Raw genomic sequence first — 20,997 nt, 5'->3', positions numbered from 1 at the left:
TGAAGTAGATAAGCAGGAACAGAGTGAACTTACCGTATGTTCATGCAGTAACAATATATATATCCTTTAAAACGATTAATACTTAGATCATGTTAAACCTACTTTCTGAAAGAGGCTAATAAACTTACAACTGCTGTTTTCTAAAGTTTGGTCTGTCAAATAACTTTGGTTAAATATACTGACAAGGCTTTTAAAATATATAGAGAGGAATATAATGGACAAAGAGAGGGGAAGAAAGCAGCCCATCTTTTTGAGTTGTCACAACTTCACAAAAATGCTGCATTAAATAGCCAGGAAAAATGCTGTACTATATAGCTGGTCATAGGGGCTGTAACATTAAATGTTCTTTAAGAGTTTAAAAAAATGATTTCTAGTATTTGGAATCCCTAAGGGTGGCATAAGACTAATTAAGCAGTCTGACTAGTAATCATGGCACTGCCAATGGTACAGGTACCGATAGCCTATCGTCTGCATCAATCCATTGCCTGTCTATGGAACAGGTACAGTTAACCTGTCGTTTGTACCAAGTCAGTGCCCGTCTACAGCATAAACACCGCTCGACTGTAACAAGAATATTTGATCGTCGATAATTGTCCTCGTATGAAAAGTTTGTATACCTGTCTTTAAGGTAGGATACAAAGGCTGATCTTTAAAAAGGTAGGGATTATTGGGACAAAGTTCTCATGTTTACACTCTACAAACCACTTAGGTGTCGTCTGGCTGACTAGAGAAACGCATTTTGTCCCCCACAGGGATACTTCAGCTGAGAACACAATCTCGAAACCAAATTGATTAAAATGGGGCTGTTGCAGTAACCCGTCCTCTTGCAATCCAGCCAGCAATCAAAGACATCGATGACCTACTGGCGGCTTCTTGCGGTACGAGCAAGCGTTTTAGTTGTCGTCGTGGTTATTTAACATGAACTCTAACCATTTTTTGAAAAAATAGTGAAGATAATGGTGCTGAATACGTTTATCTCCCAGACTACAGCGAGCCTCGGCCCCAGCCTTAACCCGGAGCGGGCTTCGGCCCCGACCTCCACTCCCTCTCCCACTCTCCCTCCCTCTCCCACTCTCCCTCCCTCTCCCACTCTCCCTCCCTCTCCCACTCTCCCTCCCCTCTCCCTCTGGTCATGTCACCAGACAACAATTATTTCCACACCAGCGGCATAACATAATTATCAGTCCAAAAACATATATATATATATTGCATTTTGAATTTATTTTGTGCCCAAATGTTTCGTCAGTCAAATGTTCCATGTGTTTAATATATTTATATGGGATATGGCCTCAAGGTTGTATTCAGGTTAAACAAAATTTTCTGAATGCTTTCTAACAGCCAAGGTTATTTACATATATTAAAACATATTGAGAGATATTAATAGTCGTACACAAATATTCATGTTTCGTATGTTTAAAGATGTTTAGGAATATATATTTTCTTAGAGGTTAATACTTGGTGTTTATGCAATATTTATAAATACTTACAGCTGTTTACAAGTCTCAAAAGTCTGCATTTTAGATGTTTATGGATCTTCATAAGTCTATAGTCGTTCATTATATGAAGACCAAGGGAAAGATCAATGTTCTAAAGACCTCTGGTGGATCATTGTATTACTGACATGCAGGTGTGGATCATTGTACTACAGACCTGCAGGGGTGGATTATTGTACAACTGACCTGCAGGGGTGGATCATTGTATTACTGACCTGCAGGGGTGGATCATTGTACTACTGACCTGCAGGGGTGGATCATTGTACTACTGACCTGCAGGTGTGGATCATTGTACAACTGACCTGCAGGGGTGGATCATTGTACTACAGATCTGCAGGGGTGGATCATTGTACAACTGACCTGCAGGGGTGGATCATTGTACTACTGACCTGCAGGGGTGGATCATTGTACTACTGACCTGCAGGTGTGGATCATTGTACTACTGACCTGCTGGGGTGGATCATTGTACTACTGACCTGCAGGTGTGGATCATTGTACTACAGATCTGCAGGGGTGGATCATTGTACAAATGACCTGCAGGGGTGGATCATTGTACAACTGACCTGCAGGGGTGGATTATTGTACAACTGACCTGCAGGGGTGGATCATTGTACAACTGACCAGCAGGGGTGGATCATTGTACAACTGACCTGCAGGTGTGGATCATTGTACTACAGACCTGCAGGGGTGGATCATTGTACAACTGACCTGCAGGGGTGGATCATTGTATAACTGACCTGCAGGGGTGGATCATTGTATTACTGACATGCAGGAGTGGATCATTGTATAACTGACCTGCAGGGGTGGATCATTGTACAACTGACCTGCAGGGGTGGATCATTGTACTACAGACCTGCAGGGGTGGATTATTGTACAACTGACCTGCAGGGGTGGATCATTGTACAACTGACCTGCAAGGGTGGATCATTGTATAACTGACCTGCAGGGGTGGATCATTGTACAACTGACCTGCAAGGTTGGATCATTGTACAACTGACCTGCAGGAGTGGATAATTGTACAACTGACCTGCAGGGGTGGATCATTGTACAACTGACCTGCAGGGGTGGATCATTGTACAACTGACCTGCAGGGGTGGTTCATTGTATAACTGACCTGCAGGGGTGGCTCATTATATAACTGACCTGCAGGGGTGGATCATTGTACAACCGACCTGCAGGGGTGGATCATTATATAACTGACCTGCAGGGGTGGATCATTGTACAACTGACCTGCAGGGGTGGATCATTCTATAACTGACCTGCAGGGGTGGATCATTGTACAACTGACCTGCAGGGGTGGATCATTGTACAACTGACCTGCGGGGGGTGGATCATTGTACTACAGACCTGCGGGGGTGGATCATTGTACTACAGACCTGCAGGGGTGGATCATTGTACAACTGACCTGCAGGGGTGGATCATTGTACTTCAGACCTGCAGAGGTGGATCATTGTACAGCTAACCTTCAGGGGTGGATCATTGTACTACAGACCTGCGGGGGAGGATCATTGTACAGCTAACCTTCAGGGGTGGATCATTGTACTACAGACCTGCGGGGGAGGATCATTGTTCTACAGACCTGCAGGGGTGCATCATTATACTACAGACCTGCAGGGGTGGATCATTGTACTACAGACTTGCAGGGGTGGATCATTGTACTACAGACCCGCAGGGGTGGATCATTGTACTACAGACCTGCAGGGGTGGATCATTGTACTACAGACCTGCAGGGGTGGGTCATTGAACAACTGACCCGCAGGGGTGGATCATTGTACAACTGACCTGCAGGGGTGGATCATTGTACTACAGACCTGCGGGGGTGGATCATTGTACTACAGACCTGCAGGGGTGGATCATTGTACTACATACTTGCTGGGGGTGGATCATTGTACTACAGACCTGCAGGGGTGGATCATTGTACTACAGACCTGCAGGGGTGGATCATTGAACAACTGACCCGCAGGGCTGGATCATTGTACTACAGGCCTGCAGGGGTAGATCATTGTACAACTGACCTGCAGGTGTGGATCATTATACATGACACTCCACACTTCACGTGAGCCAAGCATTAGAGTATGCAGCCGACGCAGGAAAGTGAAACTAATTACAAACAGGAAAACGAGATAAGGTCCAGAGGTTTCCACCAGTTTTCCCCAAGTATTATTCTAAGTTACTGAGGTAGGTTAAGATCACTATAACATTCCTCTAAATGCCAAGCAGAGGAGACATGATCACATCGTACAAGATTTTGAGAGACGCAGGCAAAGTTGCCAGGCATAACCTGCCATAGGGAAAATAAATAAGGTTAGTATTTCAAGGCTAGAAAGGATAGATTTAGAACAATATTATTTGCGAACTTCACTTCAGAGTTTTGAACTTTCCCGTGTTAATTAAGAACGCTATTTTTGAAGTTTTCCTTCAATGTACACATGAAAAAATCCGGAGAAGAATTGCCAAATAAAAGGCCGAAACAACTTCTGGTTTCCATCGTACATACCGACCCAGACGACCATTGGAAATACCAGACAAAATTCCTCAGTCCTCTCGCCAGGGAGGCATCTTATCACACACACATACACACATATACGCTGCTGTGTTTGCTATGTCGTATTCATTTCCCATCCGCCTCTGAAACACACTCCCTGAAACACTATGCGTGGTAGCGGCTTTGCAAGTGTGTACCACTCAATGACGAACGTGCGTGCTCTCTCTACCCTTCGTTATTTGTAGACAAGGACGAACAATCCTGTGCTGCTCCTCATCCTAACAAATGAACCCATCAAAATCGTGGCTATGTTCCGAAGTGACGAAAAGGCCTTCGGAACCTATATATATATATATATATATATATATATATATATATATATATATATGTCGTACCTAGTAGCCGGAACGCACTTCTCAGCCTACTATGCAAGGCCCGATTTGCCTAATAAGCCAAGTTTTCCTGAATTAATATATTTTCTCTAATTTTTTTCTTATGAAATGATAAAGCTACCCATTTCATTATGTATGAGGTCAATCTTTTTTTATTTAAGTTAAAATTAACGTAGATATATGACCGAACCTAACCTAACCTATCTTTATAGCTTAGGTTAGGTTAGGTAGCCGAAAAAGTTAGGTTAGGTTAGGTAGGTTAGGTAGTCGAAAAACAATTAATTCATGAAAACTTGGCTTATTAGGCAAATCGGGCCTTGCATAGTAGGCTGAGAAGTGCGTTCTGGCTACTAGGTACGACATATATATATATATATAGATATATATATATATATATATATATATATATATATATATATATATATATATATATATATATATATATATATATATATATATATATATATATATATATACACACACACACACGTGTTAGCAAAATCCTCCCCAGGTTGCAGCACCAGAATAAGCTGACTAAACTCCTGAGCGCCTATTTACTGCTAGGTGAACAGGTGTATTATGTAGGTAGGAAACGCGCCCAACCTTTTCTGTCCCGGGATTCCAACCGGAATTCCCAGGAATGAGTCGAGAACGAACCCGACCAGGACCCGAAATATTAAATACAAAATATGAAACACAAAACGCCTGATAATTCAGGCAACTACTCCTGTTTCCGAACTGCCTCTCAGTTGGCTCTTTACAAGGCCGAGGAAATGGGACCCCCTTCACGAAGCTATCAGGTTCCCAGACTCCATTAAGTGCCTTCTTGTAATCTACTTAAGTTTCTGGGTATTTCCTTAACCGTTTTCTCTTTGATATTTCGCCTCACGTTTTTCAGTCGCTACTCATCGTGTATTATAATTTAATAAATCTTCTTGGGTTTAAATCTGAACATTTCCTGTTTAAGTTTCTTTAATTTTACAACCCTGTGATTGTGACGTATCGTCGACCTGTTTTCTGTGACATTTCGTCGACCAATTTGCTCTGTCGCCTTTCACATGCTTCCTTCTGGCATTTCCAACCCCCTTTGAAGGAGCTTTCACGGGTGTTATGTTTGTCCTTAGATCTGACACATGACCTAAGACCTCAAGGGGACTTAAGTGGTTAAGTAAAGGTCTTAAACACTTACGTAAACGTCTGTATGCAAGTAAGAATAACGTGGTCGCTATACTTTATATATTATATAACTGTAGTTACCCTTATACGTTAAGACAAACTAGAATATCTATTGATTTTGTAATGCTTATTTATGTTAATCAGTCTTCTCACAAGTTTCTGTTCAGTTACACGCATTGGCCTGAAACTTATGAACTTTAGTTTCAACAAAAAAGAGAATGTTTGATATTGGAAATGTGTTTACCAAAGTAACTAGAATTTTATTTGCATTTTTCCGTTTCCGTGAGACATCCTCAAAAGGCCTCAACAAACCTGCTTGAAACTGACAGCACTGAAGTTAGATCAAACGACAAATGTTCCGTTCATTATTATACAATGTAATCCAATGGCAGTTCTTTATTTTAAGATGTTGTATATTACATATCATATAATATGTTACTACAATAATATAAGTCTTGTATATTAATATGTGTTTTTATTCCATCATCTCCTGTACAATATATAAATAAAAGGAGGCTGGGGAGGATCGTAGTTGTTAAGCATATATAATATAGTATTGTTATGCATATAATATTTCCTATACTGTAATGCATACCTGGAATATAGAGACCTGGAATACCAGCTTTGATAGACTACCATCAAAACGTATGTAGTAAAGGAATGATGACATTGGAGCATCTATTTATTTACAGCTTCATCACTTTTTCCTTTACCTAAATTTTGATTTTTTTACTTATTATTCTAATTCTAATTTCGCCATATTCTTATTGTTGTTACTGGAAATGTTTGTTTTGTGATACTGAACAACAGCAGATAATAAAAAGGCTGCCTTTGGCATCATCTTGTGTTACCATCAGACCTTCAGGTCTCTCTTCTCAACATTCATCACAACACGTGGCCGGTACCATCTTTATACCTACCTGTCCTCCTACCTGTCCTCCTACCTGTCCTCCTACTACCTGTCCTCCTACTACCTGTCCTCCTACCTGTCCTCCTTCCTGTCCTCCTACCTGTCCTCCTTCCTGTCCTCCTTCCTGTCCTCCTTCCTGTCCTCCTTCCTGTCCTCCTTCCTGTCCTACTACCGGTCCTCCTACTACCTGTCTTCCTACTACCTGTCCTCCTACTACCGGTCCTCCTACTACCTGTCTTCCTACTACCTGTCCTCCTACTACCTGTCCTCCTACTACCTGTCCTCCTACTACCTGTCCTCCTACTACCTGTCCTCCTACTACCTGTCCTCCTACTACCGGTCCTCCTACTACCTGTCTTCCTACTACCTGTCCTCCTACTACCTGTCTTCCTACTACCTGTCCTCCTACTACCTGTCCTCCTACTACATGTCCTCCTACTACCTATCCTCCTACATGTCCTCCTACTACCTGTCCTCCTACTACCTGTCCTCCTACTACCTGTCCTCCTACTACCTGTCCTCCTACTACCGGTCCTCCTACTACCTGTCTTCCTACTACCTGTCCTCCTACTACCTGTCTTCCTACTACCTGTCCTCCTACTACCTGTCCTCCTACTACATGTCCTCCTACTACCTATCCTCCTACATGTCCTCCTACTACCTGTCCTCCTACTACATGTCCTCCTACTACCTATCCTCCTACTACATGTCCTCCTACTACCAGTCCTCTCTTCTACCTGTCCTCCTACTACATATCCTCCTACTACCTATCCTCCTACATGTCCTCCTACTACCTGTCCTCCTACTACCTGTCCTCCTACTACATGTCCTCCTACTACATGTCCTCCTACTACATGTCCTCCTACTACCTATCCTCCTACATGTCCTCCTACTACCTGTCCTCCTACTACATGTCCTCCTACTACATGTCCTCCTACTACATATCCTCCTACTACCTATCCTCCTACATGTCCTCCTACTACCTGTCCTCCTACTACCTGTCCTCCTACTACATGTCCTCCTACTACATGTCCTCCTACTACATGTCCTCCTACTACCTATCCTCCTACTACCTATCCTCCTACATGTCCTCCTACTACCTGTCCTCCTACTACCTGTCCTCCTACTACATGTCCTCCTACTACATGTCCTCCTACTACATGTCCTCCTACTACATGTCCTCCTACTACATGTCCTCCTACTACATATCCTCCTACTACCTATCCTCCTACATGTCCTCCTACTACCTGTCCTCCTACTACCTGTCCTCCTACTACATGTCCTCCTACTACATATCCTCCTACTACCTATCCTCCTACATGTCCTCCTACTACCTTTTCTTCTACTACCTGTCCTCCTACTACCTGTCCTCCTACTACATGTCCTCCTACTACATATCCTCCTACTACCTATCCTCCTACATGTCCTCCTACTACCTGTCCTCCTACTACCTGTCCTCCTACTACATGTCCTCCTACTACATATCCTCCTACTACCTATCCTCCTACATGTCCTCCTACTACCTTTTCTTCTACTACCTGTCCTCCTACTACCTGTCCTCCTACTACATGTCCTCCTACTACATATCCTCCTACTACCTATCCTCCTACATGTCCTCCTACTACCTGTCCTCCTACTACCTGTCCTCCTACTACATGTCCTCCTACTACATATCCTCCTACTACCTATCCTCCTACATGTCCTCCTACTACCTTTTCTTCTACTACCTGTCCTCCTACTACCTGTCCTCCTACTACATGTCCTCCTACTACCTGTCCTCCTACTACATGTCCTCCTACTACCTGTCCTCCTACTACCTGTCCTCCTACTACCTGTCCTCCTACTACCTGTCCTCCTACTACATGTCCTCCTACTACCTGTCCTCCTACTACCAGTCCTCTCTTCTACCTGTCCTCCTACTACCTGTCCTCCTACTACATGTCCTCCTACTACCTGTCCTCCTACTACCAGTCCTCTCTTCTACCTGTCCTCCTACTACCTGTCCTCCTACTACCTGTCCTCCTACTACCAGTCCTCTCTTCTACCTGTCCTCCTACTACCTGTCCTCCTACTACCTGTCCTCCTACTACCTGTCCTCCTACTACCTGTCCTCCTACTACCTGTCCTCCTACTACCTGTCCTCCTACTACCTGTCCTCCTACTACCTGTCCTCCTACTACCTGTCCTCCTACTACCTGTCCTCCTACTACCTGTCCTCCTACTACCTGTCTCCCTACTACCTGTCCTCCTACTACCTGTCCTCCTACTACCTGTCCTCCTACTACCTGTCCTCCTACTACCTGTCCTCCTACTACCTGTCCTCCTACAAAGAACGTCGCTTTTCGCTCGTATGCGTTACATAAGGCCAAAAATTGTCGTACTAGAAAATGGAAGCGGCTCGCATCAGTAACGTTTTATCCCATTTTCTGTTTTGGGTCCTCTGGTTGGTTAGGAGAGGACACTTTAAATTTATGGTTTTCTCGATGTTGGGAAACCTTCGCAGGACGAGCTGCTTTATACCACACTAAACTTTGGGGAATGCTTGAAAAGGCTGTGTATTTTTGAACAGCCAAACATGTTTGACACAGAACTTCACAAGAGATTACTAAACCAATTTTGAAAGGCAAGGGGGGGGGGGGGAGTGGAAAAGCACTGACATGAGTTAGGAATTACCTAACAGGCAGGAGTCAGCGAGTCCTGGCTGTTAGGGGTAAGACATAGGATTGAGGGGTGAGAAATCGGACTGGAGTAGGGTAACACGAGAAGTACCTCAAGGATCAGTGCTGGGATCCACACTATATTTCATTTATAAATGACCTATCTGCTGGAGTTGAGGCTTATATGTCAATGTTTACAGACGATGCAAAACTAATGAGAAGAGTTCTGCCAGATGAAGATTATAAGATTTTCCAAGATGATTTAAACAAGCTGCAAGGTTGATTCGAGAAATGGTTACTGGAATTCAGCACCAGACGTGTAAGGTGATGTAGATGGTAACAGGTGACGAGAGATCAAAAGAACAGTACACAATGAAGGGGAAATTCCTCCAAGTAACTATAGAACAAGACCTGGGAGTGGACATAACATCATACCTAACACTGGAAGCTTATAACGCTGGAAGCTTATAACGCTGGAAGCTTATAACGCTGGAAGCTTATAACGCTGGAAGCTTATGACGCTGGAAGCTTATAACGCTGGAAGCTTATAACGCTGGAAGCTTATAACGCTGGAAGCTTATAACGCTGGAAGCTTATAACACTGGAAGCTTATAACGCTGGAAGCTTATAACGCTGGAAGCTTATAACGCTGGAAGCTTATAACGCTGGAAGCTTATAACGCTGGAAGCTTATAACGCTGGAAGCTTATAACGCTGGAAGCTTATAACGCTGGAAGCTTATAACGCTGGAAGCTTATAACTCTGGAAGCTTATAACACTGGAAGCTTATAACGCTGGAAGCTTATAACGCTGGAAGCTTATAACGCTGGAAGCTTATAACACTGGAAGCTTATAACGCTGAAGCTTATAACGCTGGAAGCTTATAACGCTGGAAGCTTATAACACTGGAAGCTTATAACGCTGGAAGCTTATATCACTGGAAGCTTATAACGCTGGAAGCTTATAACACTGGAAGCTTATAACGCTGGAAGCTCATAACACTGGAAGCTTATAACGCTGGAAGCTTATAACGCTGGAAGCTTATAACGCTGGAAGCTTATAACACTGGAAGCTTATAACGCTGGAAGCTTATAACACTGGAAGCTTATAACGCTGGAAGCTTATAACACTGGAAGCTTATAACGCTAGAAGCTTATAACGCTGGAAGCTTATAACACTGGAAGCTTATAACGCTGGAAGCTTATAACGCTAGAAGCTTATAACGCTGGAAGCTTATAACGCTGGAAGCTTATAACGCTGGTAGCTTATAACGCTGGAAGCTTATAACGCTGGTAGCTTATAACGCTGGAAGCTTATAACGCTGGAAGCTTATAACACTGGAAGCTTATAACACTGGAAGCTTATAACACTGGAAGCTTATAACGCTGGAAGCTTATAACGCTGGAAGCTTATAACACTGGAAGCTTATAACGCTGGAAGCTTATAACGCTGGAAGCTTATAACGCTGGAAGCTTATAACGCTGGAAGCTTATAACGCTGGAAGCTTATAACGCTGGAAGCTTATAACGCTGGAAGCTTATAACGCTGGAAGCTTATAACACTGGAAGCTTATAACGCTGGAAGCGGAGCGTACTCTACACTAGCAAAAGTTAAAACATCATTCAGAAACCTAATGATGCAGGATAAGGAGGCATTAAGATCGCTCTTAACCCCCTACATGAGACCACATTTAGTGTTTGTAGCTCCATCGTGGAGCATACACTTTATACATACATACATATATATATATATATATATATATATATATATATATATATATATATATATATATATATATATGCGAACAAGTCTAGTATGGTCCCCAAGTCAATAAGCAACTGAAAACTCCACACCCCAGAAGGATTCGAAAGCAGACAGCCAGGCGCACTGTGCACCTTCGCATACCTGGTTCCTTAACCGCTTGACCACACTGACTGTACAAAAATGTTGGAAGTCGTGAGACTTATGTACCCAACATCCGACAGCGCTCGGTGGGTAACTTGGGCATACATATTCCATAGAATCACCTCACTTGGCGGGGCCATACATAAGTCTCACGACTTATTATATTCCAGAGGTACAGACTCATTCCTCTCAATGTTTGCTGACGATGCAAAAGTTATGGGAAGGATTAAGACAGGACGACAATAAGAGACTACACGAAGACGTTGACAAACTCAAGGAATGGTCCAACAAATAGCTGTAGACTTCAACTCAAGCAAGTCTTAAGTAATGAAAATAGGTGAAGAGGCAGTAAGCCTGATATAAGGTACCATTTGGAAGATGAAATCCTTCAACAATCAGGAGAGAAATATCTGGAGGTTGACATCACGCCGAACCTGTCCCCTGAAGCCCACACTAAATGCATATCATTACCAGTATATGCTCGGTTGGCCAACGTAAGAACTGCCTTTAGAAATATGTGTAAGACATCATTCAGGACCATGTATACCACATATGTCAGACAAACCCTGGAACATGCAGCTCCAGCGTGGAGTTCGTACCTAGTGAAGCACAAGATAAAGGCAGAAAAGTTCAGAGGTACGCCACAAGACTGGTTCCCGAGCTGAGGGGCATGAGCTACGAGGAAAGATTACTGGAAGTGAACCTGGCTTACGTCACTAGAAGACAGAAGAGTTGGTGAAGACATATTTACCACTTACAAAATACTCAAGGGGAATTGACAGGGTAGAACGAAGACTAATTATTTACCAAGCGTGATATACCAACAAGGGAACACAGGTGGAAACTTAGTGTTAAAATCAGCCACAAAGCCATTAGAGAGAATTATTTTCAGCGTCAGAGTAGTTAACAAATGGAATGCATTACGACGTAATGTGGTGGAGGCTGACTCCATATACGGTTTCAAATGTAAATATGATAGAGCTCAATAGGCTCACGAACCTGTACACCAGTTGATTCATGGCTGAGAGCCAGTACCAAAGAGCCGAAGCTCAAGCCCCGCAAACACAACTAGGTAAGTATACACAAACACCCAGTTTGGATTTCAGGATCGATTCCCGGCCGAGGCACAAACAATTGGCCTATTTCTTTCATTGGATGCCCCTGCTCACTTAGTGATAAATAGGTACCTGGGAGTTAGACAGCTACTACGGGCTGCATCCTGGGGATATGTATATGTATGTGTGTGTGTGTGTGTGTGTGTGTGTGTGTGTGTGTGTGTGTGTGTGTGTGTGTGTGTGTGTGTGTGTGTGTGTGAGTGAGAGAGAGAGAAATATATGTAGCAGGTATATGAAAAAGGAAAATAGATCGATATAATCAGTACATTAGAAAACCGACATATAGAAAGGCGGAGTCCAAGAGCTATGAGTGGTCCTGCAGGCACAAATAGTAAACTACACAAACGTCCACCCATGCGCACATTTTACAACAGCATGTAAAGTTTCTCTCCATTAATTTCTCATTTAATCATTAGTTATCTATTCACCTTCCCTTGAATGTCCATTATTCCAATAATCTCGCTACTCCCGTGTTATCTCTGTAAATATTATTAGTATGGTTTTTAACACCTCTGTTTACCACAGCCTCCCTTTCCTTCCACAAATATTTCCGTTTTCTCTTACTCGGTTATCGATTTCGTGTTTTTTTCACATCACTTTCGCAAAATTAAAATTTTTCAGGAGTTCCCCCTGTTTATCGTCTTCCGTCATCCCTCTAACAATGCTTTTACAAAATTACATATGCCATTTTCTATATTTTCTACTATGTTGATTGTCATTTTAAATTAAGTAGAATAATTATGGTAAGAGTTTCAACTGAAGAACAAGTTTAAAATTAGATAAATCATCAGGTTGGCCAGGGCGGCCCCGGGTCATCAGAAAGGTTTCAGGGTCATTAGAGTGACCCCCAGGTCATAAGAACAACCCCCTTATCCATCAGGGCGACCCCAGGGCCATCATGGTGGCCCCAGGGCCATCAGAACGACCACAGAGTCATCAGAGTGGCCCAAAGGCCATCAGCGCGGCCCCAGCGTCATCAGGTCGTCACCGGGACCATCAGGGAGGCCACTTAGTATCATCAGAGTGGCCGCGGATCCATCAAGACGACCCCTGGGTGATCAGGGCCGCCGCCAGGATTCATCATGATGGCCCTAAGGAATCAGGGATGCGATTGAGTGTTGGACTTAATCCTAATCAACCTCTATAGCATACTGACCAACCAGCAAGTGTACTTTAGCCCTGAACATAGTTCGGAACTGAAGTAAAATGTGTATATTCACCGAGAACCGACTTTACCTTACCTTGAGGTAAGGTAAGGTAAGGTAAGGTAAAGTATGGTAAACCAAAACCTTCATCTCTCACTAACTACACCCCTGACAATCAAGAGTTCATGTGTGCTTATCCATATTTATGTTGCCTGATGACGTGTTACCTGTATAATTCCACCCACTTGAACGGGATGGTCAAGCGCTGGCCTCGCTTCTTGCAGAGTCGACGTTCGATCACTAGTGGTGGAAGTAGTTGGGCACCCGAGCATCCTCACCTCCCAGCTCCTTGCCTTCATCTCCCTTCACAGCGTCACACTGACTCAGAGCCTTTGATACTTACCACACCTTATATAATGGTCACGCATCATAACAGTGTAACTACATTGTAAAGTAAACAATGTAACTACTAGCAACGTGTCGCTAGTAGTTTCATTGTTTACTTAGTGGCACAATGCCTTCAGTGTAAATACTATAATTAATTTGTTGTTGAGTGGGCTACGTTTCTGCATTATTCTTGGCTACCGAGTTTGAAACTTAAGGACTGAATATATTGAAATGTTGCATTCCTTGAATTATTGATTTTTACGTTAATAACATAGAGGAAGGAGGTACGATCCTAGTATGGCGTACTATCCTGAGCACAGGCAACGGTTGAGAATTTATTGGGCGGGGACCAATTACGACGGAATGTCCCCCTCTCAAACTAGGCTTCCGGAGATTGCAAGCGCAGCCAATTCCCTCGATTTGCCACTTCGTAAAATATGCAACTGTTTTGCGTTGCCAGACGTACGAACCGAAGCATCCCACCTAACCTATCGAGGCCGAGGCATAGAAAACGTCAATATTTCGGTGTTACAATTTTGCCAATTAATCGTATCTGAAATGAATGGATGTGACGACGTTTGGGTCCGTCATGGACCATTATATCAAGTCGAGTGCGTGTCTAATGTTCAGCCATGTTATTGTGGCTTATTGTCTGCACGTCGTATTGGGTGAGAGGACAAGTTGTTTTAGCTGACATTTAGCGACGAGCGACATACCTGGCGACGAGCGACATACCTGGCGACGAGCGACATACCTGGCGACGAGCGACATACCTGGCGACGAGCGACATACCTGGCGACGGGTGATGAGAGTCCACTTTGTCGATTGATGAAGATTAAGCCACCCAAGAGGTGGCACGGGCATGAATAGCCCGTCATCCAGTTTATCGAATTCCTGATCCAGGAAGCCGAGGGCTCAACAAACCAACCATAGGTATGAGTACTTAGTAACGTCTTAAAAGAAATACCGTCAATGAGACAGCAGACCTTGTGGCACTACGATAAACTACTAAATCTGAGAGCTTGCATGCTAATTAGCAGGCAGACCAGAGTAAGTCAATAGGAAATCTACACAGAATGATGAATATGAAGAAAGATATGTAGAAGACATTTATAAAGATCCAACTCTAGGTAAGTCATCTTAGTATATATGAATGAGTCTGAGTGAATATATATAGCAGCTGCCTCGTTCGGGACAACAGGCCGGCGCCAGACACCTTTATTCTTATGTTCTATATATTTATATTAACAAATCCTTCACTACTCGACGAAATATTCACAGAATTATTATAATATTTTCCTAGTCCATATTTCCATACGCATCGTAATAATGGCTAAATTTTTAAACAGTAATAGATGCTAATGATAATAGTAATTTTAGTTATGATAACGAAAGTGTTCATAATTTGAAGATAATGGTGAAAGCAGATAGTGACGATTATGAGGAAAATTTAAATGAATAAAATAGTAGTAGTTTGAATATTAATAATGTTAACAGCGAATATATTGGTGATAATGACTTAAAAGATTATTTTTCAATTCAAATAAAGTCGCTATTGACGTTAAGAATTATAGTAAAGATAATAATACGATATAAATTATAGACAACAGTTATAATGATTACGTAAAGCAAGATAGTTTTAAAGAGAAAACACTAAGCCAACATGACTACACAGCACCTGGGAAGGAATTGAAGACAAGGAGCTGGGATAAAAGGACTGAGAGATAAGGAACAGTGCCCAACCACTTGGATCTTCGGGGCTCGAACACCGACTCTGCAAGAAGCGAGGCCAAGAGAAGGGAATGGAAACAATAATGACAATATAAAATGTTAAATGTTCAGCAAATTGTGGCTAGTTTCAAAGAAATTCTTCTATAGTATTGCCTTCTAGAATAACTATGTATTATTTATGGAAAAAAGGACACAATCAATTCCCATAAATAAGTAGTTTTATCCATAAATAACATGTAATTGTTACCAATAAATAATGTAATTTTTATGCAGAATAAAAATCACTTTTATCCATAAATACAAACAATTTGTATCCATAAATACAAACAATTTGTATCCATAAATAATATAATTTTTGTATCCATAAATATTATAAAGGTAATTATAAAGGTAAAAGATATTATAAAGTCTCACACACAAAAATTAGATCCCTCCCCATCTTTACACAATTATCTTGCTCCTCCGTCCACCATTCTTTCCAAGAAGCTGAAGATTATATAATGATTCAAACATTCTGCTAAGTTAATTATGTTTTGTGATTATGACCTCATACTTTCCCATCCTTATTCCCTTCATCTCCCTGCTACCCATCTCTCTCTTCTTTCCCTTCACCCCCACCATCATCTTCCTGTCCCCCTTTCCACTAGCCATCAATCTCCCCCTCTCTCTTCTCACCTACAATCACTCTCCTTCCCTCTCCAATTAGCTTCAGCGTCCTCAAAGCATCCAGCCTCCCTCTTTCTCCTTCCCCCTCTTCCATTACCTCTCCGTCTGTTCCGTTCCTCCCCCACCTCCCTTCCCTACTACCTTTCCCTCCCACCATCGTTTCCCGGAGCGCCTTCGCACTCTGGTACTTGCGGACAATTAACCAAGCCGCAACGGGGATCTAATACAAGTGGTTCCTGACCAAAATTAAATCTCTGGCTCGGAGTCGGCAAATGACATGCCTCCTCGCCTCCTTAATTTATTTTCAGCATAGTTGATTTTTTTTGGAGGTAATGGAGAGTATTATTTTCCAGGGAGAATGTTCCTTTTTTTGTGTTGGGAAGTAACCTGGGTATTTATTATTTAATATTAGATGGAGGATGTAGTATCGGTATCCGGTATCTAGTACCGGATAGACCCGGCGGTGCCCGGGTCTATACACAAACACCCTCCCCATATCCTTGCAATACACTCCCCCTAGTTCCTCCCTCCATACCCACACACTCCCTTCAAAATATATCTGAACCTATATTTTAAAAATCAATATCTCAGCTTTTTTTATTAACACATTTATGTACATCTGCATTTGTGCAGCTACACTAGACTGTATGAAGGAGAGTACAGCGTGTCAAAAAATCTAGATACATGATGCTAAAAATCCCCATCACACTGGATGGTTAGTCATACAGTGGCATGTGATTAGTAGTCTGCACTGGCAGACTCTGGGTGCATTATGAGGATATCATCAGTAAACACAAGAGTGAATAAGGTAGCAGTGGTACTAAAAGTCCCCATCTCGCAGGATTAACTATTATTTAATTTAATGCCAAAGTCTATGGACTCGGGGCTGAACATTTCACATCTACAGACTTCATGAAGCAGGGGCACTGGGCCGACCCCAACCTCCCTATGACACGCCTGATAAAATCAACATTGATCCTGCAAAGTTTAATGAGGCGTGCCTCAAGCGTCTGGCCTTAAACCTTGTACAAACATTCTATTTTATATAGGTGCTGCATATGTTTTATTTTTCATATTTTATATATATACGTGTGAGTTATGCGCAGAAAGATAGCTGTGTGAATGTGTGTGTGTGTGTGTGTGTGTGTGTGTGTGTGTGTACTCAGCTAGTTGTGCTTGCAGGAGTTGGGTTTTGGCTCTTTAGTCCTGCCTCTCAACAATTAATCTACTGGTGAAGAGATTCCTAAGCTCCTCGCGCTCTATCGTAGCTTCATTTGAAACTGTGTATGAAGTTAGCCTCCACCACATCATTTCTTAGTGAATTCCATTTACTAACTACTCTGACACTGAAATTGTTCTTTCTAATGTCTCTGTGACTCATTTGGGTACTCAACTTCCAGCTGTGTTCCCTTGTGCGTGTACCACCCGTGTTAAATAATCCATCCTGGTCTACCTTGTCAATTCCCCTGTCAGTTGTGTGTGTGTATATGTGTGTTTGTGTGTTAACATTTCTTCTGTACCCCCTTCTATTTTCCCCACTTTCCCTATTACCTCCCTCCCCCGTCCTGCCTTTTCCTTCCATTCCAATCCATTCCATCGTTCCTACCTATCTCTTCTTCCCATCCCTGCCTCCCTCCCTCCATCATGTCCCTGCCTATCTTCCAGCTCATCACGGAGAGGATTGGAGGGTCAGCAGAGGTCCCGCGGGTCCTCTGCGGGTAATACCGGGTAATCCGCCCTTGTATCCCAGTCGTAGGTACCCGCTCGCATGGTAAATGGTGGCGGGTCCCTACGAGAGTCTTCTTGCATCCTAATGTTCCCCCTCTGATACGGCGGCCGAGCCATGGTTACCAGGAAAGGGAGGCTGAGGTCACAAGGGAGTAACGCATCTTCTTATTCACATAAGACCTATTATGATGGTCCTCAATAGTCACAAATTCGTACGTACTTAGCTTTAAGATAGATATTTTTAGTAAGGAATTCTTTGAAAATAAATGAAGCTAAAAACAAACTTAAATATTGCTAGGTACACATGTGTTCCATAGCCTACATATAGTGCACATGTGTACTATAGCACACATGTGCTATATTAGGCCTCAGATATCGTGTATTAGGCATAGGGAGGTTAGGTTAAGTTTCGTTTGGTTTGTCAAAGCAACACAAGTACAAAATAGTTTTCCCGGTTTGTCCAACTCAATAGTTCAGATTTCTACTTTCTAATTTCGTTGTTCGTCGGTATATATACAGCCCTGGAAACACAAACCGAAACTGTCTCTATTTTCCGCTTGTTACAACTTGTAATAAAGTTGTTACATCTTGGTTTAAAGTGTTTATGACGTATTAGAACGTTGTTACAACTTGCTATATTGGTTGTTATAACTGGTTAGGAGGTGTTAAAACTTGTTCGATCGTTGTACCAACGTCGTAGTTTTAGTGTGTGTTTGGCGGGGGATGGTCTTCATCGTCACTATAAGTACTGCCATCACTGATGGAGGGGACGGAGGGGAGAGCTACTGGATGGGTAAGAAAGGGAAGAGGAGTAAGGAGACGAAAGAGGAAGATGGAGGAGTGTCAGGGGATAGACGGGAGGGGTAAATAAACGAGAAGACAGAAACAGACGGGATATTTATAAGGAAACGGTTACAGAAATGACGAGTTATGAGGACACTTCAGTGCACGACAAACTACCACGAGCCTCACACGGTATCAAAGACCAGCCAGCGTTACATATGGTCGGTGTACCACAGCTCTTAACCACAACAAAAATGAAAGGCGAAGCTTTTACAAAACTGGAAAAACAAAGAACAGACACCAAGTTAAGCAACACAGTAGTTCGGGAAGCAGCAGAACACAACAGCCACATTTAACCACTTATCTAACCTAACTTTGAACACAATCAGCATTAGCTTAACAAATTCCTTGTGTGCAGGTGGCTCCCAGCTCCTCAGGTCTTCACAACTCTCCCAGGCTGACCCCGGCGCTCACACTCCCAGCTGCTTCAAGTCCTCTCGCAACCATTATGGCCAGTAACTAATTCGCCTATATCCATAATGTCAAATTTGATTGATATTCGGTTCAGCTCTGCCGCATGCATACCCGACACACACACACACACACACACACACACACACACGCACACACACACACACACACACACACACACACAGCGAGACATGACAAGGGAGGAGAGAGCCGTGGCGGCAGAAGCAAGGAAGAGGCGCAGGGCGAGAGGGGAAAACCAGGAAGTCACAGCTCCCAACACAACACCCCCAGAGGCGAGGGGGGAACCCACAACCAGCTACCCAGTAACACCAGAAGGGAGGACAACCCCGCCTCCCTCCTCTGCATAGAAAACCCCCCTACCCCAAACCCTCCCTGCCCCCACTCAAAAGTTCAGCCAAATCTCCCTCCCCCCACACCCAATCCCCACCCTTCTACCCCTCCCCTCCTCCCGAGTCCTCCCTCCCCCCCTTTCCTTCCCGTCCTCCCTCCCCTTTCACCCCATACCTTCCCTGTCCCTCCCCCTTCACTGGATCCCCCGCCCCTCATTCCAGTATCCTCTGAGATCCTGTTACCCACCTCACAGGTCCTCACACCCATGGAGCAGCCTCCCCACCAGCAGAACACTCACCAAGGAGGCGATTTGAGAAGGGACAGAAGAAAGTGAGCCTCAAAGCGATGTACACTAACATAGATGGAATTACAAATAAAGCAAATGAGCTTGGAGAACTGGTACTAGAGGAAAACCCAGACATAATAGCCCTCACAGAAACAAAGATCACGAAAACAATAACAAATGCAGTGTTTCCACAGGACTATTATGTTATGCGGAAAGAGAGGGAAGGAAGAGGTGGGGGTGGTGTAGCTCTGCTGGTAAGAAAAGGCTGGGATTTTGAGGAGATGGATATTCAGGGCTGTGAAGGTTTCAGTGACTACATAGCAGGTACTGTAACAAATGGAGGGAAAAAAATTATAGTCGCAGTCATATATAATCCACCACCAAATGACAGAAGACCTAGACAGGAATATGATAGAAACAACATGGCCACCATTAACATAATAGAAAGAGCAGCTTCTGTTGCTAGCAGGAATGGATCTGGACTACTAATTATGGGAGACTTCAACCATGGGAAGATAGATTGGAAGAACAGAGACCCGCATGGAGGACCAGAAACATGGAGAGCTAAGCTGCTAGACGTGGCAACAAGAAACTTTCTAAGCCAGCATACCAAAGAGCCAACAAGAATGAGAGGAGAAGATGAACCAGCAATGCTTGATTTGATATTTACCCTAAATGAATGGGATATAAGGGAAGTTAAGATGGAAGCGCCCTTGGGAATGAGTGACCACAGTGTATTGAACTTTGAGTACCTGGTAGAGCTAGGACTTATCTCCCCCCAAAAAGAACTAGGAATCAAAAGGCTGGCATACCGAAAGGGGAATTATGAACAGATGAGAAGTTTCCTAAGTGAAATACCTTGGGACACAGACCTCAGAGACAAGTCTGTACAGGGTATGATGGACTATGTTACCCAAAAGTGTCAGGAGGCAGTAAACAGGTTCATCCCGGCCCAAAGGGAAAAATCCGAGAAGCAACAGAAGAATCCATGGTATAATAGGGCATGTATGGAAGCGAAGAAACTGAACAAAAAGGCGTGGAGGAACTTCCGGAATAACAGAACACCAGAAAGCAGGGAGAGATACCAGAGAACCAGGAATGAGTACGTCAGGGTGAGAAGAGAAGCAGAGAAAAATTTTGAAAATGATATAGCAAACAAAGCCAAGACCGAACCAAAGCTAACCCCCACAGTCACATCAGAAGGAAAACAACAGTGAAAGAACAGGTATTGAAACTTAGAACAGGCGAGGACAGGTATACAGAGAATGACAGAGAGGTGTGTGAGGAACTCAACAAGAGGTTCCAGGAGGTCTTCAC

At 43.2% G+C, this 20,997-nt stretch overlaps 1 protein-coding gene across 1 annotated transcript; it reads left to right on the top strand.

Moving 5' to 3' along the window:
- The first annotated feature begins 7,235 nt into the window (after positions 1–7,235).
- LOC123748426 (NADH-ubiquinone oxidoreductase chain 4-like) lies at positions 7,236–9,350 on the top strand. The gene is made up of 2 exons (XM_069322095.1): positions 7,236–8,245; positions 9,314–9,350. The coding sequence occupies exons 1-2, from the start codon at positions 7,236–7,238 to the stop codon at positions 9,348–9,350; spliced, it is 1,047 nt and encodes a 348-aa protein (XP_069178196.1).
- Positions 9,351–20,997: the final 11,647 nt, after the last annotated feature.

This window comes from Procambarus clarkii, chromosome 10 (assembly GCF_040958095.1).
Source record: "Procambarus clarkii isolate CNS0578487 chromosome 10, FALCON_Pclarkii_2.0, whole genome shotgun sequence".
NCBI classification, from domain to species: Eukaryota; Metazoa; Arthropoda; class Malacostraca; order Decapoda; family Cambaridae; genus Procambarus; species Procambarus clarkii.
The sequence above is the reverse complement of the archived record's forward strand: the minus strand, read 5'-3'. Positions and strand labels throughout refer to the sequence as shown.